Source organism: Triturus cristatus, chromosome 3_1, assembly GCF_964204655.1.
Source record: "Triturus cristatus chromosome 3_1, aTriCri1.1, whole genome shotgun sequence".
Classification (NCBI taxonomy): domain Eukaryota; kingdom Metazoa; phylum Chordata; class Amphibia; order Caudata; family Salamandridae; genus Triturus; species Triturus cristatus.
The window spans coordinates 144301617-144326698 of record NC_140583.1 but is presented as its reverse complement, the minus strand read 5'-3'; the positions used below and the strand labels follow the sequence as shown (position 1 = coordinate 144326698).

The 25082-nt window shown below is 43.5% G+C and overlaps 1 protein-coding gene across 5 annotated transcripts in view; it reads right to left on the bottom strand.

Moving 5' to 3' along the window:
* Positions 1-25082, bottom strand: part of HTATIP2 (HIV-1 Tat interactive protein 2) — a 143886-nt gene that overhangs the window by 32776 nt on the left and 86028 nt on the right. For all 5 annotated transcript variants that reach the window (XR_014978729.1, XR_014978730.1, XM_085643600.1 and 2 more), the window contains exon 4: positions 2259-2396. Coding sequence is in view for 3 of the 5 variants with exons in the window: in XM_085643600.1 (XP_085499726.1) it covers positions 2259-2396 (138 nt within the window). In the remaining 2 variants the exon portion in view is untranslated. The remainder of the gene's footprint in view (positions 1-2258; positions 2397-25082) is intronic.

Below are 25082 nucleotides of genomic sequence, written 5' to 3'. Positions count from 1 at the left end.
AGGCCTCACCACTGCGATCTGATCGGATCTAGGCCACCGCCCGTCAACAGATCCCCGGGCGGTGACCGGGAGCAAGGGATTACTGGGACAACAGCAGAGGGCACCCCACCTGTGCCGTTAGGGGTTGCGCTGTGTATCCACCGCTGCCAAAGGCCCGCCGATGGGACGCGCACCAGGCCCAGCGCGGCCCCGTCCACCACGCCTCAGCCCTGGGACCTCCAACGTCCGTTGTGGCAAGCCGCTTGGTAGGGCTAAGCACCTAGATGCGGACGTCCCCCAGCTGCAGTCACGCCGGGGAGTCTTCAACAGGGAAGCCGGGTGCTGAGGGATGCTGTAAATGGTGCTTGTAGGCCCGGTGGGAGCGGCGCTCAAGGACAACGCGTCCGCTCACTCCGCCATCTTGGCCACGCCCAGCTCCACCCTTTTTATTGCGCATGTATCCTCCCTAGCAGACATTAGCAGAAAATGGGGCTTTGATATCCGCTCATACGCCAATGACACACAAATAATCCTCCCCCTGGCTGATAGCCCGACCAATATCGACACAAAGAGCAACCTAATCAACTGCCTCACTGAAATCGCAGCTTGGATGACAGAGCATTGCCTAAAGCTAAATGCTGGAAAGTCCGAGATTTTGTTCTTTGGTGGTGCACACGCAATTTAGGACAGCAGTTGGTGGCCCCCAAGCACAAGGCACCGCCCCAGAACCCAAATGGGTTGCAAAGAATTTAGACATCCTATTTGATGATACCCTATCCATGCAGGATCAAGTACGCACGCTGTGTGGGAAAAGCTTTGCCACACTGAAACTTTTCCGAAGACTTTTTCCTTGGATCCCTCTGAATTGCAGGAAAACGGTTACACAGGCTCTTTTTCTGAGCAGACTTGACTATGGAAATGCACTTTGTTGGTATGGTCGAACAATGTTATCAAGTAGTACCTCAGTTTGATTAGATGTATATAGAAGTATATCCTTTATGCTAATCCATCTAGCAAACAATAGAATAAATTCATGCAAATTCATCCATGGGTTCTACTGCAGAGTACTTAACCTGTACAGCAGTCACTCTCCAACCGTCGCCACTTGTAATGAAGCAATAGTACTATCACCAAAAGTCACGTCCAGCTTAATACAGAATTCTACAGAACCCTGCTGAGTCAGACCTCGGAGTCCCAGAGTCCATCAAGCAAGCACTGTGCGATATTCAAAACAAAACGATACAAACAGTAGAACAAAAGACACATCCCCCAAAATATAAAAACATCTAGTAGCCTGGACTTGAAACTATGCAGAAACTGCAGTAGTAATGAGACCAAAGATACATGCTTGACCCTCTGATAGGCAGATGCCTGCCTGTGCATCTCACGCTTCTGTTCAACTGTTTACCACCATTAACATAAATGGGACTGTGCGTCAGCCCCAATAGGGGCTGACGCACTAGCTGAGTGCTAAACTACCATTAACATAAAGGGGACTGTGCGTCAGCTCCAATTGGTATCGGCTAGCTAAGTGCTAAACTACCATTAAGATAAAGAGGACTGTGCGTCAGCCCCAATTGGTATCGGCTAGCTGAGTGCTAAACTACCATTAACATAAAGGGGACTGTGCGTCAGCTCCAATTGGTATCGGCTAGCTAAGTGCTAAACTACCATTAACATAAAGGGGACTGTGCATCAGCCCCAATTGGTATCGGCTAGCTGAGTGCTAAACTACCATTAACATAAAGGGGACTGTGCGTCAGCTCCAATTGGTATCGGCTAGCTAAGTGCTAAACTACCATTAATATAAAGGGGACTGTGCATCAGCCCCAATTGGTATCGGCTAGCTGAGTGCTAAACTACCATTAACATAAAGGGGACTGTGCTTCAGCCCCAATAGGTATCGTATAGCTGAGTGCTAATATTATAGGTGCAAGTGTATAGTGAAAGAAGCTTTCTGATTTTCTGCTGCTGAGGCATTCCACAAAGGATCTAATTTTTATCTGCCCTTGATGAAGAAATCAGATCCCTGCTTCCTCTCACCCTACAAACTGCCTTAAATGCCCCAGGTACTACCATCCTCATTCAACCAGTATCCTGAAACCTCCAAGTTATTTCTATTTTTAGACATTGCATGTAAATGTTGTCACTTCTGACAACATGGTCTCCTATTATTAGCCCTTTTGGCTGGGGTAACTCCGGTCTCAACGCGAGAAGAACAGATTAAATGTGGGTTATGGGAGGCATTACTGCACATTATTTAGAAAATTAATACTGACCTTAACTTTTAGGTACAAAAATGAGCTTCCCTTGTCAGCTCCATTAGAAGATTCCAGGTTGAAATGCTTACACCCTCCAGCTTTGGCTAACTGGGCTGACTTTAATACGTAGTCATGGTCCACACGAATGAATCCGGCCTGAAAAAGAAATATGCAAAGTATTACAAACCTTGAATATTATGTTAGGCTAATGAAATCCAAAAATTCTGTATTTTTGTCTACTTTTCATTTTAAGTTTTTGATACACTTAAATTTTATAAAGAATCTGCTCATAGTGCGATACGGGGACTCCATCGCCCATAACTACCTTGTACCTTATAAGGCGACGAACAGCGGATTTACCTTGAGTCACAGAAGTTTAAGGAGTCGAAGAATGAAGGGAGGAAATTTGTCAGGAATTGACTATTCTGTTGATCTGCAGCTTTTGGACACTAACTGGCATCGCAATGCAATATGGAATCCTACACCTAAAGTCATGTGTGGGGCTCTGCTCCAAGCATGGGCACCAATATGAGCACTGTCTTTAGAGGGCCACTCTCTAACCAAGTCCATCCATCCATCCAATGTGTATTCATCCATTTACACAACCAGATACCGTCCCATGCCTACGCTGGCATGCTGGAATGGAAAGAGATATAACCGATGTGTCTAGCCACACGCTGTTACAGCAAGTCCAGATGAATACACCACCCAAATTAAAATACTACAGTAGGAGAACTTTAGCTCCAATCGACATAGTTCTTGAAGGATATCTCGCCATTTACTCAAACATACCGGAACTCTGCTGGCAACTAAAGAGAGTTACAATATTTACCAACAAAGAGCTGTCATTTTGTGTCAAGAGAAACCATTCGGAGTTTGTGCTAAAAAAAAAACCTCTTTATTCTAAATGTTTCATTGTAGTCAATCAAAACAATATTGAAACTACATCTATAAATTTAAGTCAATTCACCTTGAAGCCAAGTCTGCTTCTTTGTTCACTTTGAATAGAATCAAATGTCAGATATTGTGCAGTCGTGTTGCAGACATTCTCACTCCACAGATTGACTCCTCTGCCTTATTGAGTCATATACAGCACTGAAGGAGCAACAACCCCCGTTTAACCCCAGAGACTCCTAAGCCAACTCTCACTGCAGTGCAGTCACAGCTGTGTGGAGTACTTCAAGTGGAACGCCTGAAGTGACGTGTGAGGCACCTGGGCCCTGCTGACAGACTGCGCATAGTGTCATCCATAAGTGAAATATATATCCCTAGGCAATATATATAGTACGTTTCTAAATCAATAGATCCATGCCTGTCAAGTACATATTAGATACAATAAACTGGAGTGTAAAACATTAAGTGGCTAAAAATTACCAAGAAATTTTCTTTAAAAACAGTTATTTATTAAGCAATTAAAATACAAATTGATCTAAAGTTCCTCATCTTATATGTACAGGTTATACATCAATCAATAGTCATTCCCTCTCTTGTGTATACAATTATAGATACCTCGACATATTTGTACAGTTTAATAAACAATAATAACAATTATCTAAAACACAATATTTCTTTGTGACAGACCAGTAAATCTTTACGAGACAATAACATATATAGATAAAAAAGAATCGTGTTTCTTTGTGGCAGACAATATAAGAGTTTGACGCACGTTTCGATGCAAACTGCGTCTTCATCAGGAAAAAAGCCACACGTTGACTTAGTTGATCTAATTACTCTGTGCTTTATGCGATAGTATATAAGGGTTTTCCTCTCATATATGCGTCAGCTTCCTTTGTATCTTTCCTCTATATGTTAGTTTCTTTTGTATACTTTCCGCTGTTATGTGGATATTAATTATACCAGAGGATGAAGTTGTTTTATGCGTTTAATCTAATTTTCCTTTCCCTGATTATTTATCAGTACGTTCCATAAAATGATGTCCACATCTTGATACTTGACAGGCATGGATATCTATTGATTTAGAAACGTACTATATATATTGCCTAGGGATATATATTTCACTTATGTTGTGCCCTGCCCTAGGAATTACCACATAAATCGGACAGGGGTCCTTGATACTTTTTACTATGCATAGTGTCATCCATGCCATTTGACCGGCTCCAGGTACTTATTGGGTATGGGTTTCAGTAGGGCATGGTCTACACCCCTGCCCCCAAGTCCTGCTCTCAGGAGCTACTGGGAGATGGACACAGGTTAACGGCGTGTGACCATGCACTTTAAAAGTGCCCTTTTATGGTGCGGTGTCAGTGATAATGTTTAAGCAGTTGAGAGATATCAGCCAGGGCAAGCAGAAAAGACTCATTAAACCGTATTTTATCAAAAGTGCATCTCTTTCTCTTTCACGCACAACACTGACAGACTTTTCAATGTTTTAAACAGCAAATATGCCAAAGCCCTCGGCTTATTTTACTGCCTCCCCATGAATCTTTAGTGCCCGTGTCCACGAGTGTTTTCTGTGACCCTCCCACTCAGATCGAGAATCCTGGTGCCAGGCCTGCTGTAGTACAAGGTACGCGATCGGCGAACATGGAAAATTGCAGAAGTCCTGTCGTCCCATTCTTTAGTAGCCACTAGGTGGCGCTATTCCCAAACATTGTGAAAAACGGTGGTATCGGGCTATAGGCAAAAAGAAACAAGTTACTATTCATACTGAAGTGCCCAAAATTCGAAAATTTTTCGATATGGCTGTTAGATCAGCTGGGGGAAAAAAAATGTGTTTTTTGCAATCTTGTGTGCTAGACACGAAAAACTCATTATAATCTCCGTGTCTAAAATTGTAAATATGCGTGTAATAAAACGTCACTGTGAAATGTGTAAAACCGAGCAGGGCTCTGTTGCTACCAGTAAGTTTCATGCTATATAAATACCATTATATACGTACCACAGTTATCACTCAACGCTTGAAGGCGGTCTCCGATAAACTTTCCTACACTATTGTTTGGGGTGGTCTCAGATATACATAAAAGCACATGTGTGCTGAACAAAACACAGTACACCACTGTATGTTCTTCTAGAATGTGTGTGCAAAATGTAACAAGCATTAGCAAAGTCAATAAGTGGCTGAAACTTCCCTCCAATTATGCCCTGACAGTGTTCTTTCAACTTCAACTCTAGCGCCTCAGCTGTCTTGGGCCTCTTCTACACGGCGTTTGTTGATATTTCAGTGCCCTTTTACCCACAGAATACTGATTTTTGTTATTAATACATGCTTTTTGCTGGTTTCTTCTGAACTGTGCTCTATTTACTAGATCTCAAGAGGATTGGTTTCCTCATAATTCCTAACTTACGTACCTTTTGTCACCTCATTACCGTGGCAGAGGGTGGTAGTTCCTCTCATAAGAACGGTTTTCACAACACTTCTTCAATTCATCAGAAGGAGAATGCGGGGGTTGCAGTGAAAGACTAAAAAAGGACCCCGCTTCCTACAGGAAATCACCCCTCCCAATCATAATGGAGCAGCTGATGAATGAACTCAAACAATTTAAACCTTTTATGCTGGAAACCACCAACACTTCAACGAATCAACAATAAAAAAAAGCCCTCTCCTGAGGCAAGAGTTTCCGACCTCGAACTTCATTCTACTGAATTTAGAGACGACTCTTTAAAAGTGAACATTATGGCTAAGGAACTGAGGGTCTCAAGAGGCATACCAAAGATTTAAAAAGCCACAATCTTGGTGTTTAAGGAACCCCGGAAGGGGCAGAGGGAGGTGACATGATTGCTTTTCTTTAAACAAATTTACCCAAGATAGTAGGTCTCAGTAGCAGTTCCCTCCTTAATATTCAAAGAGCTGGGCATTTTCTGTAAATTTGCTGGCATCCCCACTATGACCGAATACATGCAGACGGCCGCAGCCATCCTCTATGTGCACCATTCAGCATGGATAATTGGACATCAGGAATACTGGCAAAGGAAACGCAGAGGATTGGCCACTTGTTTTGATTCGAAACCACCAGCCGAGGCGTTGCCCTGCCTGGGTCCCAAGTACCTCAGACAGGCTTGGATTCACCCGGCACATGCTCTTCCAACTTGTTAGTCCTTGCCCCCATGCCAGTCATATCAGTTCGACTAAGAGCAAGAGTTTTTTTGTTGGGTGGCTTGAGCTATAGGATTGAGTGAAGGCAAATTAATAGCACACTCTGGAGTTTCAGTGAGCCCTTGAAGTGTGTATAGTAAACCAAAGTATAAAATGTCTCTGTGCATCAGCTGCCAGGGCGAGAAAGGACTGCCACTTGGCATGAAATCTCATGCATACTTCTATCTCTCCTTTTTTCAGAAATCCCTCCCTAAAGTCCCACAGATAGAGTGCTGCTGTGTTAATGGCAGTACTATACAGCTGCCTACAATACTCAGTAAAAAGGGGGTGAGAGGCCATGTTGTTCACAGAAGTAGCAAGCCTTTCCCCATTGCCGGGAAAGATACTGGTGGAAAATGTTCAGTTTAGTTAGAACACCAAAAATCACTAACACTTTATGGCTAAGCAAAACATACATGTCCATTCATTGTTGCAATCCAAAGTCTCTACACGGCCTCAAGCTCTGTGTTTGCACCAGTCCCAAAGCTGTCAATATATGCAGTAATGCAGACGTTTTATCTTTTGTCCTACACTTGAGTCAATACCTAAAGTGGTGAAGAAGACGTGTGACACTGTTTGAGACAGATTCTGCCCTCTGCGAAATGGGCAGCCATTAAGGAAACACATTCTACTGTGTGCATTGAACATGTAGTCAGTATAACGATATTTTAACAGCCCAAGAGCAGTAGTGTCTATTATAGGTCCAGGAAGGCCAAATCCATAGCAGACTTTTACTGAATTAATTACATAAAATAAATATGCATACAATGAATCACTTTGAATCTCATTTACATATCCAGTGGTTATCCTGAAAGTCTGGAATGGATCTAGTCTTGTTGGACCTGCGTTGGGCACCTTCGAGAAGGGCGTGGGACATTTAAGCGCTTGGAACATTTTGAAGCACTTCTTCTGCAAGCTCCATGAATGGGAGGTTTCTTGTCTTACGCTTATAGAAGTCCCTACCAAAAGGGTGTCTAGGTCCTTCTTGGAAATTGTTTTTTTTGTTGTTCTTGGCAGGCTGCTGCCTATGAAACGACTAACTGATATAACATTTCTTGAGACTTAACTGAGGCAGTCAGTTCAACTTAGGTTCTGCCTGAGACATGACTAGCATTGTCTTTTCTGCGGTTGAAGGAGCTCAGTCTGTCTCAAAACATTTCTGTAAGCAGAGCATATCTTACGGCTTCTGGGTCAAACCATCTTCAGCCACTGACCAGGAAAGGCCTGCGATACCTTAAGTAGCCATGGTGAGATGTCCCTCCACAGAAAGCGCTGCATGCTGTGAGCAAGAACAGAGCAAAGGTGCCAGTTAGAGAGTAGGTTTACGTGGTTAACTGGAAGGAGTAGTTGCAGCAATGGTGTGCTGCACAGTGCAGCTTTAAAAATTGGGGTTTGCCTCTAAAATGCTAATGAGAAGGAATGTGAACACCTACAGCGTAGCAACTCTATACTTGCAGGGTCTGGCCCCAAAGACTCAAACTCACCTTTGCTCACTCGCTATTTGTTACCAGATGTTTACTATTTATTAGAGCAACACTCTCATATAGAGGAATACTTCAAGCATATTGACTGCTCACACAATTTCTAATGTTTGGATTCTAATTTTAGTGAAAACATGGATGGTAGATGTGACTCGCCTTTATGTAGCTTGTACTTTTCCAAAGCTCAAATCCTTGTTTTTAGTGTAGATCTTTTCTTGGCTTCTAGGTCTATTGTGCAGTCTGTACATTCACTACTTGGTATGAAAGAGAATCACTACGAACTGTAGCAGCCGCATAGAAGTTCTTTGCAGCAGGTAGCCTCACCTCTCGTTTATTTTTTTTTGTCCTCATTAGCCGCCAATCTCCCTTTAAGTGCACAATCGAGGAGTCCGCGCCCACACTCAGCAAGCTGAGCGGCGTAGGTAATTAGCGCTTAGAATCGCCCACCTACCGGCACTAAGACTTACCGAAACGCACACCAAAGCATCCACTGAGATAACTCTATATTTCGAGCTACTAGTGCTTGAAGGCCTTGTCTTAGGACCTCAGCCTCATACTGAGGAGGAGGAATCCAGACCTGGCCCTTAGAGTGTTCAGGCAACATTAATCATAGGACCCGAGAGGGGAGAAAAAAAACAAAAAAAAAAAAACTCAGCTATGGGTCCCATTTCCTTCCACAATCTTCCAGAATGTCTCTTCTTTTTGCTGCCTGTTCTCATTAGGTCCATCTTTGAGGTTGCCAAAACAGAAGATTGCCAATCAAAAAAGGAAGGGGGGTGGAATCAGTCCATTTCATGCATATTTGTCTCCTAGCCAGGAGCACAGCATAGAAAAGTAATGATCTTGCAGGGCCTCTAACATGGTCTTGAAGTCCAAAGAAAAATCAGGGATAAATCCATAATAACCATAATCCCTAATATGTCCGACAGAAATTTACCTACTCTGTCCCAAAATGAAAAAAGCGCTGGGCACTCTTTAAACATGTGGATGTCGGAAGCCATGGCCAGACCACATTTTTTACAACATACAGGCTGCTCTTTATTGATTTTAGAGAGCTTCAACGGAGTGAAGTAGGCCCTGTGAACGGTAAACAGGTGATTTATTTTCAACCACGCCGGCTTTACTACATCATACAGGAGTTTACATGAGGATTGCCATAAAGAATCACATTCTCGATCCAACAAGACACTACCCCATAATTCCTCTGCCAAGGTAAACTCTCCGTCCACTGCCTCCAAAACTGCTTGGTACCAAAAGGAAACTTCTTTCTTCCCATAGGGTTTAGTCACAAGATTGTTGCCTTTCCCTAATAAGCCCCCCTTGGTTGTCTGTAACTGGGCCTGAACCCAGCTCATCAGCTGCCAATATTTGAATCTGGAAAGGCCTGGCCCCACCCTCTCACTAAGTTGTTCCCATGTTACCAGAGTGCCTTCTGAGATCACATCTCCCCAAACCACCAAGCCAGAATCCCTTAACGGGATCGCTACCCTATCTCTCAGGCACTCTGGACTACCAGGAGAGTCCCATATAGGGGCCATGCTGGAAAAGTAGCCAAGAGTTATCGACCTCCTCAAGTTTGTCCAAGTTTTACCCAGACCCTGCAAAACCTTAAGCCTAACTTTGAGAAACTTAACATCTCCAAATTTAAACAAAAATCCCTCCACCGGTAAGTGTGCACCCTGTAACATTGCTAAAAACATCCCTCCCGCACCAACCTTAGTCGGCATTTTTAATAGCATGCGAAAGTTGAAATGCCCATGCATAGAGCTGAAAATCAGGCAGGGCGAGACCTCCCTTCTCCCTTCGGTGTCTCAGCTTTTTCCAGGCCAATCGCGAAAATGTATACCCCCAAACAAAGGAGTTGATATCCCTCTGGATTTTGTCAATTTGTAATTTTTCAAAATAAAGTGGGACGCAGTTAAAAAGAAAAGTAATTTTTGGGAGTATCGACATTTTAGCCAAGTTAGTCCTGCCAATAATAGAGAGGGTGAGTAAAGCCCAGATCTTCATAAACTTCACACATTCTCTCGCCACTTCAGTCAAGTTTAACTCAGCGATCTTAGCTATAACTTGCACTATGTTGACTCCGAGATATCTCATTTTAGAGCTTAACAGATGCCAACATTGGTTGACCGCTTGATTGAAACCATCACCTTTGTTTTAGCGGCAGTGATTTCATACCCTGAGACTACTCCAAACTCCTGAGCTTGACTGATGACTGCTGGAAATGCTTGATCTAAATCGGCAGTAAAAATCAAGATGTCATCTGCATACAGGGCTATCTTCCTCTGCCACTCTCCATACCTAAAGGGTTGGATGTTAACGTCCTCTCTAAACCGTTGGGCGAATGGCTCAATATATAGGTCAAAAAGGAGAGGGGAGAGTGGGCAGCCCTGTCTGGTGCCCCTAGATATGTTAAAGGGTGCTGTAACACTGCCATTTACCAGAAGTCTGGCTGTAGGGCTCCTATATATAGTTTGTATTGTGTGACGGAACTTCTCACCAAGATTAAATTTTTCCAAGACCTCCGACAGGTATACCCAATTAACCCTGTCGAAGGCCTTGGTGGGGTCCAAAGTCATAGCCGCTAAAGGAATAGAATATGCGGACGCCAGATCTATTGCACCAATTAGATCATAAGTTAGGTGAGTTTTCTGGCGCCCTTTCACAAAGCCCTTCTGGTCTGGATGCAAAATGTCTCCTGCCACCGTACCCAAACGTGCTGCCAATATAGAAGTAAAGATTTTATAATCAGCATTCAATAAAGATATGAGTCTATAAGACCCACAATTGAATGCCGCCTTCCCTGATTTCAAAATCAGAACTATAGTGGCCTCGTTCCAGGAGTCTGGGGGGTTCAGGCCTTCTTGTAAGATCTGGTTGAAGAGTTTAGTCATAATAGGAACAACCTGATCTACTATTGCCTTATAGATCTCGGAAGGAAAACCGTCTGGCCCTACAGCCTTACTGTTCTTCCTATTAAAAATACCTTGTTTTGCAGGAGTTTAAAAAACTGTATCAAGATTTAGTGCAGTCTTCTACCTGAAAAGCTGGTTGCCATAAATTGCTCAACGTTTCTGGACAGTGAGCTTAAAACTGAATGAAGTTTCAGACTTGATCGCCTTTGTCCTGTTGTCCCTTTGGTGTCTCAAAGGCGTTTCAACACACAATAAGACACAAAGAAAAGCCAGGAGAAGTAAACCCAAAAGAACCAAATGAGGTTGGGCCTTGTAACACCCAATATAATCCTAACATGACCAAGAACAAAACGTATGATGCTGAAAAAAGAAACCGTTTTTTCAGTCTCACTTGGTGGAATCCTGGCCATGGCTAGTCCTGAAGGAAAGTCAGGAGGGAGGAGGACCAAAAATGTACTGCATTATTTGCCAAAAATGTCCTACTGTAGCAGTCAGCGATTCGGGTTCAGGTAGAAATGCTTTCGTAAATGGATGTGACCATATGCTCATTGAACCAATCAAAGCTCAGGAAACGAATTTTACATGTTTCATGGCACCGCCAGGAAATGAAAGAAACACCCTTGCAGTCTGAGACTCTTACAGCGAGTACATCAAATTCCAGTGCCTCTATAGAGAAGACACTCATGATGCAAACACTGCAGAAACTGAAGGAGAGAGAAAGAAAGAAACAGACCATATTTTTTTACCAATGCTTACCTAGGTGCAAAACAAGGTAAGCCACTCTCAGACATGGAAAGCCTCTGTGTAGCTATGAAGAAAGCAGGTGTGGATATAGGATGAAATTATACAAACCGCAAAAAAGCTTCAGAGTTCATAAGGTGTGAGGCAGATCTACTCTGAAAGGACATCAAAAAAATAGTTTCAAATCCTCGCTTCATCTGCATTGTTGCTGACGAAAGCACAGACCGTGCCATCACTGAACAGGAAACTGTGCTGGTGAGAGTGGTGGGAAACCCTACACTCCATTTGCAGATCTTGTTTCACTCATGCATGCATATGTTCAAAGCGTCCTGCAGGGTATAGTTAAAGGAATCAAAAGGTTATCTTTGGATTTAGTAGGAATGAGGTCTACAGAACATCTAGGCCCATCACTAACAGCTGTCAATTTCAATGGTGCTGCAGTTATGATGGGATCTAAGATCTAAGGGATGATTTACGGCACTCCTAATGAAAGACATTCCTTTTCTTCTGCCAATCCACTGTGAAGTGCACAAGCTTCACCTTGGGATTCCAGATGCTGTAAAATCTAATCCCTCTAATGGATTTTTAAATGTTACTGGTATAGTCCTAAGAGGCGAAGAGATGCCAATGAAGTTTCAAGAATAGTGGATTAAAACGTTGCACAATTTACCTATGTTAAACAGGTTAGATGGGTATCGAGCAAAACATGGGCTTTGGCAGCCATGCAACAAAACCTGCAGACAGTAGTTCTACACCTGGAACAGGTTGCAGCTGGGAGTGATTATTCTACCGCTAAGGCAAAAAAATACCGCTCAAAAGTAACTAGCTTTACATTTATAAAAAAAACCTTTACAGTCAGAGATATTCTAAATCTAGTTTTGCAGCTTTCAGAATTCTTTCAGTCTAATGAGCTGCTTTTATTGCATGTTCCACCTGCGGTAGAGAGGTGTGCATTGACCCTAGTAGGCCTTCAGAGTGATTTGGGAGAGTATTTGCAGCAGTTTAAAAACTGTACCACCTCAAATAAAATCCATTTGAAAACATTTCTACTGATGGCTGGGAAATACAGTTATCAGGACACTGCCCACCAGCAGCAACAATCGAAAGTGACACAGAGCTCATTGACAATGGGGTTACGTACATTGAGGAGAGGTTTGCTTATTTTAATTGCATGCTATTTCAAGGATTTCAGGCATTTGATTATACACTGTGGCCAGAAAGTAGAGGAACTCTATTAATATGGGCTCTCTGATATTGAAGCAACTGTTGAACATTTTGAGGTACTTTTCACCGCCTGCGAGAGGCTGCCAATTGTAGAGGAGTTTTGTGTACTTAAAACCCATATGAAAAGCTTTCAGACCAAAGGCATTCCAGTATTACCTGCATACTCTACCCTGCTAGCAAAAAAACCTTCCACATTGCCTAATATCTTGAAGCGTTCGGAGATTATGTTCAGTTTCAGTGTATCTACAGAGGAAGCTGAATGGGTATTTTCAGCAATGAATATCATTAAGAACCCGCTAAGAACATGGTTAAATCAAGATGTTCTCCAAGACCTAATGCTTCTTATGATACAAGGACCCAGCTTTGAGGAATATGAGCCCAGCACAGCTATTAATCGCTGGCTTACAACAAGAGGTACAAAGTATCTGTGTCGACAATAGAGGCCATATATCTCATAACTATTGAAGTACTGTAAATAGCAGTCTTAAAACAGTCTGCCATGCAGGATCATTTATTGTTGTATTCCTTTACAATTTCTATACTTTTGGATAAGAGGGATAATATCGCTTTTCAATTTTTGCCTTTGCATTACTACAAAGCATTGAATTGTTTATTGATTTTAATTAAACATAATAAAAATATATTAAATGATTCACGGTCAGCCCTCATAACTGATGTAGTGAGTGGTGGGACGTGGAGTTTACAGGACATGCAGATCTCGGTAACATTTGGGTCCTTGGACAAGTAGATACAAAAATTCCACATCCCTGCATTAGTTCATCATTCTCTCCTCTGTAGTGATGCCTTGACCTGTCGCTCATTCCTCTTTTTTCCTTTCTCAAATTAGCTATTATTCCCCAAAAACCCAAGCATCTCCTATATTAAACCACTCTAGTATCATAACTAAAACATACGTTTCTCAGGTATATTCTCCTTTTCAACTCCTGTTATTCACAATTTGATACAACACTTTATTACCATATTGAATAAAGTTCTTAAATTATCCTTCTGGTTGACCTCTGGAATCATCACATCCATTTCCCAACTTTTCTCGATTAACAAATTTATATCCTTTGAGGAATTACGTAGTCACTATAATATCCCTCTTTCTCATAGACACAAATACTCACTGCTTCAAGATATTCTTCTTCATACCATTATTGATTCTTCTCCTGTTTCTTATACATCACTTGTTCATTATATACCTTCTCCGTACTCCTCTACAGAAGTTAAAGCAGCCTTCATATGCAAACAGCTTTCTATTCAAGATCCAGATAGAGCCAAAACTAAAACAGAACTTGCATGTGAACAAGACCTCCAGTCTCCTTTCCCACTCTCTTTATGGAACAAGTTGTGGCACAAAATAAATTACACTTTTCAATGATGTCATAATCATAGATAGGATACCTCTCATACTTCCTCATTACACATAATCATCATAAGAGATTTACTTTGGCTCCCCTTGACTTTATATTTCGCTTGCCCTTTCTCGATTAGTGTTGAAAATTATGAAGTCACCAAACCTCCTTGAATTTATTGATTTTTGCTTTGTCTGTTAATTCCCCATTCCATTATAAAGCATTTTGTATAGCTCTATTTATCATATTACTTTTTCCTCATCGATATCCTCCCGTTTTCTTTATAACTTATATATTTTTTCGTTTTCCTCCCGCTCTTTTCTTTATCCTTTCTCCCCATTAAAAATATGTAAAGTATATAAAATGCTATTTGTATTATATTGCAACATTGTTTTATACATTCTATTCATGAGATCTGTCTTATATCCTTTATTTCTTCTAATAAGATTTTGTTTATATTTGATCCATTATCTAGTACTGATATAGATTTCTATATGCCATTTTTTTCTTCATAGATGTTGCTGTATTTCTTTTAAATAGTTTTCAAGAAAGCATTTTTAAACAAAAAAAAAACGAATGGCTAAAAGTTAGTGGCGTAGAGTGTCAGAGTGAAGTGGCATACAGTGTTGTGTACTGAAGTGGCGTTGATTGTTGTGTATTGGAGTGGCAGAATGGAGTCGCAAAGAGTGGAGTGACGTAGAGTAGAGTGGAGTGGACTGGTGTAGAGTTTATTGGCATAGAGTGTTGCAGAGCAAAGTGGAGTAGAGCGCAGTGGCATAGAATTCTGCGGTATAACATGCAGCGTCATAGAATGGTGTGGAGGAGATTAGAGTGTTACCTAGTAATCTGCAGTGGTAAAGGGTGTAGTGGTGCAGAGTAGAGTTTGTTATGTTATTTTAAAGGATTTGTAAAATGCATGGCTGTCCCGGCAAAGGGACGTCCCAGCGTGTTACAGGGAGCGTTTTAGGGGCACGGGCCCACCCTCACCACATGTTCGAGGGAGTGATTTAGAGGCAAAGGGGCACCTTAACTTTAGGGGGGGGGGGGGGTGCGCAGGAACGCTCACACTAAAATTAAGGAAACAAATATGTGAGCCATGGAAACTAAGCCAAAAGGTTTAACAGATTTACTTAGAAGGTGCAACTTCAAGAAAAAGGAAATTAAAATACAGGATACAAAATATAGTGAGCTCGCATTCATAGAGAGTCTTACCAAACAGAAGGCACTTTTATCTAATTGTCAATAGGACTTAGAAGGCATTGAAATCATTCGAAGAGAGACACTTCAAAAAATGCTATTATAACGTGTGCAGAATACAAACCTCAAAGACATTTATAAATGCACTATGAAAAACAATTTCAATCAAGGAAAATGTTCTCAGAATGCAAAACACATTTGATCTAAAATGCTGAGAATACTCACGGTTAAACCTAAAAGAAAGCAGCCTTGCAATTATAATATAAGTATTACATTCTCACCAATCTAGAGACGAAATAGCATACCATAGCATATACAGCAAATATATTGGCAATTTAAATTGTATCTTAAAAACAAAAAACAAGAGCTCTTGGGGAGCACCCACACCCGCCTGCCATCTACCAACAGACAGGTGGGATAGTCCAACAAGGACCCCGTGGGCTTCCTTTTTAAACTCTTTAACGCAGTGAGAAGTGCCTACAGCAACGTCATCGCACGCCAGTCCTACCTACGTCAATTACACCACGGTTCGCACATTTATTAGAAGTGTTGTGTCTATCCTACTAAATGCGGAACATAGACTAGGTGTAAGGTTATATTCTCAGGCCAAGCGTTCGTCTTAAATTTCATAGGGCAAGCAGAAAATATGTAATGTAAGGAATAAAATATATAGCAGTGTCTTGGTTGCCACATCCAAACCCTGGACTGACATTCTTGCGGTGGGAACTTTTGTTCTCGTAACCAGACCTACCCAGGATGTGCTGGGCTATATGTCGACAGGGTAGAGAGACAGAGACAGTGAACTCTGTGCCAGTGAACTCTGCGCACACGGGTAGGGTGGGAGCTCTATAGTTTGGAGCAGAAGGCCTCGCAGAGAGAAGCTGGCTGTGATTTTTAGTCAGACAGGCGTAGAGCCTGCTGTTCAGAAAAATGGGTGTAGAACTCTGGTCAATTTAACACGGCCTACAAATTAGGCCGGCAGGGCAAGGATAAGGGTCTCATACCGCAGGTGTAGGCAGAACGGGCCTGGGGTACTATATAAAAATAGACCCTGCTCAAGCGCTAAATATCAGAGGAATGGTGCAGGTGAGGCTACTGCCTACTGAAACAGCCAGGTCTTTACTACCTTTCTAAAGGCCAAGAGAGTTTAGATGTTCCTGATAGAGAGTGGCAATGAGTTCCAAAGAGTCGGTGCTAGTATCTTAAATGAGCGGCCTCCAGCTCTGGATCTGCGGACTCATGGCACCCGCATCAAATGGAGATGCGCAGAGCACGGGTGGAATGTAATGAGGACATAGGTCCCAGACAATCGTCTGGCCAGAGCCCACCAGTATTTTATGTGTGATACAAAGTGCTTTGAACCGGATTCTCTGCTCAATGGGAAGCCAGTGGAGGAGACGCCGCACACCTGAGACAGAACTGTTCTTCGGTAATGCGAGTAGCATTTGTGCTGCCGCATTCATGGTGCGCTAGAGCCTGTTGATCACAGATTTATTAGTACCAAGCAGTAGACTATTGCAGTAGACCAGCCTGGCCAAAATCGTGGCTTGAACTACCAACTGGCGAGTGTGGGGGTCAAACAAGTTCAAAATGGGTTTGAGGCCACGCAGTATACCAAAACAGATCACTGCCACAGACTTGGTGTGCTCCTCAAAAAATAGGGCATTGTCCACCCGAATGCCGAGATTTTTTACAACGGTTTTGGCACAGGAGGAGCACCCTGCTCCTGCGGCCACCATTTGTTGCCCCAAAGAGGAGTTTCTGCCTAGTAAGAGGATCTCAGTTTTAGACTAGTTTAGCTGGAGACAATTCGCCTCCATCCAACCCGCTATAGCGGACAAAGCCTCCTGGAATTTGGCCGCGTCCTGGCTAGGGTCCTTGGTGTATGTCATCCGCATATGATACCAAAGAAATGTTGCGGATTTTAGCCAACAGGGCCAATGGGCGAACATACATTTTGAACAGGGTCGGACTCAATGCCAAACCCTGTGGGACACCACAGCACAGTGAGTGTGTCTGGGAGTGAAAGGGTGGAAAGATGACCTGGAAAGACCCATTATGCAGAAAGGATGGAAACCAGTCAAGAGTGGCAGAGTGCAGTGGTGCAGAGTAGAGTGCAGTGGTGTAGAGTGGAATGGATGCATATAACAAACACAGAGGGGGCAGTTCTTTAAAAATAAAGTAGAGGTGAACCCTTATAGGAGGATCAAGAGATCCGATCAGCTTAATCCCAGGGGATTCGAGTGATCAGATCAAAGTGCCCTCACAGAACTGGTGGAGTGTCATGGTTCATCATCGGGTGCTCCTCGTCAGGCAGACGCTGCTATGCCAGACGGATCCCTCAAAGGCGGCTCTTTAGGGGAGCTCTATTGATCTTAAAAGCGTATGGTGGATGCAAGTGAGGGGGTGGGGCAAAAGGGGATTTAAAAGAGTCTAAGGCATTCAAAGGAACTTTAATAGAATGGTAGTTCCTTGGCACACAAAAAAACAAGGCGGCTATCTAAAGAGTAGTAATGTACCCTAATAGTTAAAGTGTGTGTAGAGTGAGGTTGACATGTTTCATGCCTAGAATGCCAGGGGGATCAATGGCATTTCATCAGGACCAGACTGATATCTATCCTATTAGACAAAAGAGTGGAGCCCTAAAGATAAGTATAGGGTATCCACTCGAAAAGATTAAAACTGCACCTGCTGCGGCACAGAAAGGGAGATCCCACCTATATGAAAAAATAGGAAAGAGGACCATGAAGAATCTACAGCCAACCATGTATTCAAAAGGTTAAGAGTATCGCATTTAATGTCCTATGGTTACATATCGCTGCCTTAATGGTACAGCCAGAGTCAATGAGGGAGAAATTTTGCCTCAGACTATAAAAACCAAATAAAAACACATTCAATACACCCCCTTCATGACAGACTCGAGGCTAGGAACTGTGATAAATTATACATTTAAAACCAAATATGAACAGTCATGTTCCTAAAAAACAAAACGGGTTAACTCGTACATCCATGAGAATATAAACAGCAGAAGGGTAGACTTACCCAACAATCAAAAGTGAAATGCCCCATTAGGAAAGGCAGAGGGCCACGCCTAGCAAGGAAAGACCGGTATAAAGTAGATGTACCGGGGAGTAGGGAAATAGTTCAAAACATATGAATATAACAACACAGCACAATAGAGTAAGTAACTCACGAGGACCTCTGAGTGTATTTACCCGGGACTACTGTAGTTGAGGAATGATGAATTCATCATGCCTCATAAAGGAGGAGGCCCAGTCTGAATTCAGGATGGCCGAGCGGGCCGGTGGCAGTGATGTCAGTAATGTAGTCAAAACAGCCAAAGGACTTCTTATGGCTGAACGGGGCATGTAAGCAGTGTATATCTAATACACTGGTCCCTTCAGCGGCCATATTGTAGGTGACGCCGTCATGATGAACCTGAAGGGCCAAAGTGGATTGGTGGGGACGAGGTCCCTATCTGGATCCTAATCGGGAAGCGGTAGTATCCCTAGTTTCTTATCCTGATCAAGTTCATACATGTGTGTGTGCTAAAGAATAGTTTTCAGACGTGCTGGAGTAGCAGGTTTCTGAAAGCGTCGTTGGCACAAAGTGGTATCATATGACAGGTGTAACAGCAGCCATATTCAAGTGGAGGCTAGCCTACTACAGTTCATAGCGGGCGGCATTATAAAGTGTCTTGGAACGTGCCTACCTTCTCAGGATCAAGGGCCCGTATTAAATAATGGCCACATTATGTATGGGACCAGATTCCTGTCAAAATAATTTTGCCCTGGATGTTATGGTAGGTAGATAGTCAGCTTACCATAGCGGTGGGGAGAAAAAGGGCTTGGCTAAAAAACAATATGTATTGAGCCAGAATAGCCCTCATATGTACGTATGCCCTAATTACAATGGTGGCTGTGTGATATATTTAGTAGAGAGGAAAGAGCACAAGGTTCCCTAATGGTGTGCCCCGTGTAATCCCTAAGAGACCGACATAATTCCCTAATGTTAATTCCACTAACTGGTAAGGGGGGGCCCCTCTACACAAGTGAAACTCACAGAGCATACCACTTTTGAAAAGAGAATAATGTGAAGTCCATTGTGAGAGAGGGGAGTTCAAGCGTAAGAAAACGCCTCTCTTATTGGTCTGGTATAGCTTAATGTGAAACCTCACATGGTGACCCTAAAGGCCATGAGGGTCCAATTCATTCCAAACGATCTCATCATCAAGTCTTCTCACATGGGTTGTCAGATGAAAGATACAACGCTGTTCTTTCAGGAATAGGGTTTGCATTTTCTACTGGTTGTTGGCCTCCAGAACAGTCCATCTGAGATTATCTGGGGTATGAAGTTTTTTCACAAAGTGAGAACTCATGTTTGTCAAGCAGCATTGGCAGTGGATGTTGCTGCGATGTTCAGTAATACGTGTTTTAATGAGTCTGGTGGTCATGCCTATATAACGAAGTTGGCACGGGCAACGGATGAGATGTATGCAATTTTTAGTATTGCATTTCATATGATTTCTCTGGATACAGGTGTGTGCGTCATCATGAAAGATTTCTTTGGAAAACAAGAACTCAAGTGGCTTCCCCGACGACCCTGTGGGAGGCCTACAAGGCCGTCCTGCGTGGACAAGCAATTTCTCAAATTTCTTTTCACAAACATGAAACAGTGCGCCAGGTTCAAGCCCTTGAGCAGACGGTGAGTCAAGCCGAAACCGAACACTCCTCAGATCCCAATGATATTACAACGCAAACTCAGTCTTGCAAAAAGGAGTACAAAGACTACATGTGGGAGGGGGCTAAATCCAAAATTACCAAAAAACAGCACACTATTTACGAAGTGGGCGATAAAGCCGGCAAGCTCCTAGCTTGGCTGTACAGGAGGAAGCGAGCGGGTCGCTGGGTGCCACAATTAAACTCTTACACCGGGGGGGGGGGGGCGGGAGGGGGGGGGAGGGGTAATCACGGACCCGCAGGAAATAGTAAATGCGTTTGCAGCTCATTACGAGACAGTCTACACCCCGAAGGCCACAGCCACGCTGGAGGAGAATCTCACATTCCTCCACGACATCCAGATGCCCAAACTCACGTCTCATGAAGCCCAGGCCCTGGAGGCAGATTTAACACCAGATGAACTGACACTGGTCATAAGTGGGCTCCAATCAGGAAAAGCAATAGGTCCAAACGGCATCTCCCTCAAACTCTACAAAAAAGCCGTGAGTACACTTGCGCCCCACCTACTCAAAATATACACAGCCAGCTTCGAGGCGGGAACCCTCCCTATAGATCAGCGCATTGCGACAATCGTAATAATCCCAAAACCCGGCAAGCCTCCTCTAGACTGCTCATCCTATCGACCAATTTCGCTGCTGAATGCAGAAGCCAAAATATTAGCGAAGGCGCTGGCTGCCAGGCTCCAACCTCACCATAAAACCCTAGTGAACCCGGACCAATCAGGTTTTATGCCGGGCCGCAATACAGCACTTAACCTAAGAAGACTTCACAGTGTAATGGCCCGCGCGCCTAGTATCCAGGAGGAGGCAGTTATACTCTCCTTGGATGCACGTATGGCTTTCGACCTAGTTGAATGGCCCTTGCTCTTTGCTGTACTGCAACACTTGGGCTTTGGGCCCAAAATTTGTGCCTGGATCCGCCTTCTTTACACGCAACCTCTGGCTCATGTGGTGGTAAATGGGTGAGTCTCCGCCGACTTTCCCCTTTGTCGCAGGACAAGGCATGGCTGTCCGTTATCTCCCCTTCTATTTGGAATAGTCCTGGAACCGCTGGCAGCCTGGATTAGGAGAGATCCTGTCATACGTGGGCTTAAATGGACGGAGGGATGGGAGGATCGCATTTCTCTGTATGCAGACGGCATCCTCCTAGATCTGGCATCCCCTCGGTGATCAATTAGCAGCCTGTTGGATATTTGTGCATCCTACGGTAGGGTCTCCGGCTACTCTATAAATTGGGCCAAGTCTGTTCTCTACGTGCTCAGTGGCCCGCCTCTGCGGCTGCCGCCGGACTGCCAGCTACAAGTTACAGATAGGGGGTTTAAATATCTAGGAATACATATTGTTTCCCAACCTGCACAATTAGTTGAGAAAAACCTCTCGGAACCACTGAAAAGACTCCGCCGTGACGTCTAATACTGGCACTCCCTGCCACTGTCGCTCTTGGGTCGCGCCGCCTTGTTTAAAATGATGGCACTCCCTAGGTTTCTGTAAGCCCTGCAGAACACTCCATTCCCGGTCTCCCAATCCTACTTTAAAGCGATTGACGCCGAAGTTAGCCACCTCCTCTGGGAGGGGAAACCCGCCCGCAAAGCCCAGCTCAAATTGGTACGGGGCTGGTACGATAGCGGAATAGCCCTACGCAATATCAAAACATATTATTGGGCTTCGCAGTTCATCGTGATAAATCAGTGGCTGCATGCCCCACAGGACGAACCTGCGTTCTGCTTGGACAGACACACTCTTGGGATCGAGGGGTTTTGGGGGCACTATATAATAAATCTCGGAAACGCACGCTATTGGGACCCACTGCACACACTGTCCACATCTGGTTCACGGTGCTCCGTGCACTCGGCTGAGAGGGGGTCTTAACCCAACATACACCACTTTGGGCTACCCGGCGCTTGGGAAGACTCTGTAATAGCAAGGGCTTCACTAGATGGGACCTAATAGGTATATCGAGGGTGGGAGACCTGTGAAAAAGAGGTGAGATCATCTCCTTCTCCCAATTGCAAGAAACCTACGAGATGGCCTTAACAGAATACTACCGCTACCTACAAATCAAACATGTACTCACCAAAACTATTCCATCAGGCATCGATCTCCCTGAGTCCTCGCCATTCGAGGACAGACTACTGACGGACCACCTGACCAAGAAGGTCATATCGGAAAATAATTAACAACTGGCAGGACCCTATGGTCGCCCGCCGTGAGAAATGTCAGGCTGAGCTGGGGGGACTGGACGAAACGGACTGGCAGGAGGCCCTTGCATCACAACGGGAAGTAGCCATACGCTCCAAACTACAACTAGTACAACTTATGATATTGCTTCACACGTATTACACAAGACTAACACTATAAAGGGTGGGACAAGATGATAGTCCGGCGTGCCTGAGGGGTTGTGGGTCATCGGGTACTTTCTACCACACACTGTGGGATTGCCCCAAAATTAAGCAATAGTGGGAGACTATCATGGACACCATCACACAGGTTTGTGGGCCTACAGTCCCCCCAGAGCCCAAGCGATGTCTTCTCAACATTTGGGAGCCAACTGACCTCAATCATGTGGCTAAGGACTGGGCGACCTTGGGCATGATGCTGGCTAAACGTAATATAGCTCAGCATTGGGGCAGGTGCAGACAGTCCTCACACACAGGCAATGGTGTAGAGACATGGATAGTGCAATGGTGGCGGAAAAGGTAGTCTTTATTCACAGAAAATTCCCCAAGAAATGGACGCGGTGTGGGGCAAGTGGAATGCCTACAGAGAAAACATCTGCATCCCGCCACTTGAAGATTCGGACCTGGACCCAAGTGACCAATGGGAATTATCTCTAACGGTGTACTTTACGACAACGCTGTATTTATTGTGTACACAGATGGGGGAGCGGGCGGGCAAAACATACTTCTGATGTTGTTAGCAGCGTGTCCACACGGCTGTGCTCATTGTGTATATGTACGACTTTTGGATTTCTGTAATCAGCACCAATTAATGCGGAACAAAAAAAAATAATGTTTTTTTTTTTTTTAAAGTAGGATTTCTTTGGATGATCCCGTCCGGTGACATACACCACATGAGCCACACAGGAAGTAGCCGGTCACAGGAGGGAGATTCCATAGTCGTCTGTGTTCCTGTTTAGGACTCGCCCGAGGTCTAGTATTTACTAAGAGATATCGTAAGTTATTGGTACGCTTGAAGGCAAATCGAGGTGTGAGAATGTCAAGAAATCCTGACTGAAAGATGTGCAAATGTCTTTATATAATCTTCTTAATCCGATTTGAAATTGGTGTGACCGTGGGAACGCATGTGATTACATCATCATCCTGTCTGATCCTGTGTTCCAACATGGCTTCTCTATGTTTTTACACAAATTCACAAAGTGGAAGGGGTCCCTCGGGGACCCCCTTCCCATTTGCGAATGGGTTACCATTTAATTGAAGTAGGCGATAAAATGTGAATGTTTTGCAACCACTTTCGGTTGTAAAACATGCACACATATGGTATTAGGAAGGGACACCCTTAACATGCCCATTCCTAATACTGAACAGTTTACCGAATCGCAAATAGGGATATGTGCATTCCAAAGACCCTTTTTGAGTTAGCAAACGGGCCGAATTGTGGAATCGACCCATTTGCTAACGTAATAAATCTTTCTACATTTTCCCTACATATTTTTAGATAGCGACTAATTCAATAATATATGCAATGCAAATTGGCAGCCATATTCTACAAGTAGAGTCACAGGACTGTCAGCTTGAGCCGCCAGAAGATAATAGTATCCGGCCACAAGTAAACGTATCAACAAGACATAATAAAGAAATAATCTGCGTTCACAATTCTGGTCAGTTTCACAACAGTTATAAAACATTAGGACTAATTAGGCATATATATTCTCTCTAAAGCATGACTGATCAAACAGGATACACATTACAAAATGGCTGCAACAGTTAGCAGTATCACACAGTCACATGACTTGCAGGAACTCATGGCAGACGTTTTCTAATTAACTTGTAACTGTGGCGGATAAAAAGACATGGGCTTGGTTCAAGACCGCTAAAAATAAATATACTGTGTTGATAATTCTGGTCAGTTTCACAACTGTAATGAAACACTAGGACTCCTACTAACGTGGATTCTCTATAAATCATGACTGTGGTGGTCATATTGCAGCAAGAATCCTATTAAAGCAGTTATCACCTAGGGTCACGAGACCCGCGGTAAGTGCTGGTCGGAGACCAAGGCACCTGCTCCTAATTAACTTGTTACTGAGACAGATAAAGACACCAGCTTGGTTTCCATTCACCATTCGGGACCAGACAGCATGGGTAGAACACTGGCAGACACCATCTCGAACAAGTAAGTTAAGGACTATTCAGAGATGCTCTATTCTAGGTGACTAATGTTGATTATATTATAAAAAAACAAAAAGGAGCATTGGGTCTTTTATAAAAATAAGACAAGCTGCTGTTTAAAAAAATAAAATGGGTTTCCTCCTTCCTTCCCCTCTTTTGTGGGGGTGGGACTGCAGGGGTGCTGGCTCATCAGTATCCTAAAGAGGCAGAGAGGTCTCAAATAAGGGGAAAGACTGCCCTGCAGGTGACATATCAGACTCAGAGTTGATTTGCATTCCAGGGATCACAAGTGAATTGCATGAGTCTGCCTACATATGCAGGATGTTGGAATGCGTAGAATCATCCTCATATATGAAAGCACAACACTCTTCATCCCAATAATAAGTTTGCACGTATAATATTTGTGTGCCTTTATATTTTATTCCTTGACATGTATATTGCTTGGAGCAAGTGAGTCACCAAAAGTAGGACAGGATCATTTGGTATAACACATAGTGCTGTGTGCATCAGAATAATCACATCACAATAGGTTAAGGCACCAATCGCATGTAGTGGAGTTCAACCAAAAGGTCTTGAAGAAATGCCCCTTGACCACATGAGGCAACAAAGCGTGAAACATGTCGACCATTGGAGAAGGACCACAAAACACCTCCAGTTTAATTGGTCCTCTGCGTTTCTAATCTTGCCATAGCTCCCAGTTACCATAAATAAATGTCCAAAGTCTTATGGGGAGCGATAGACAC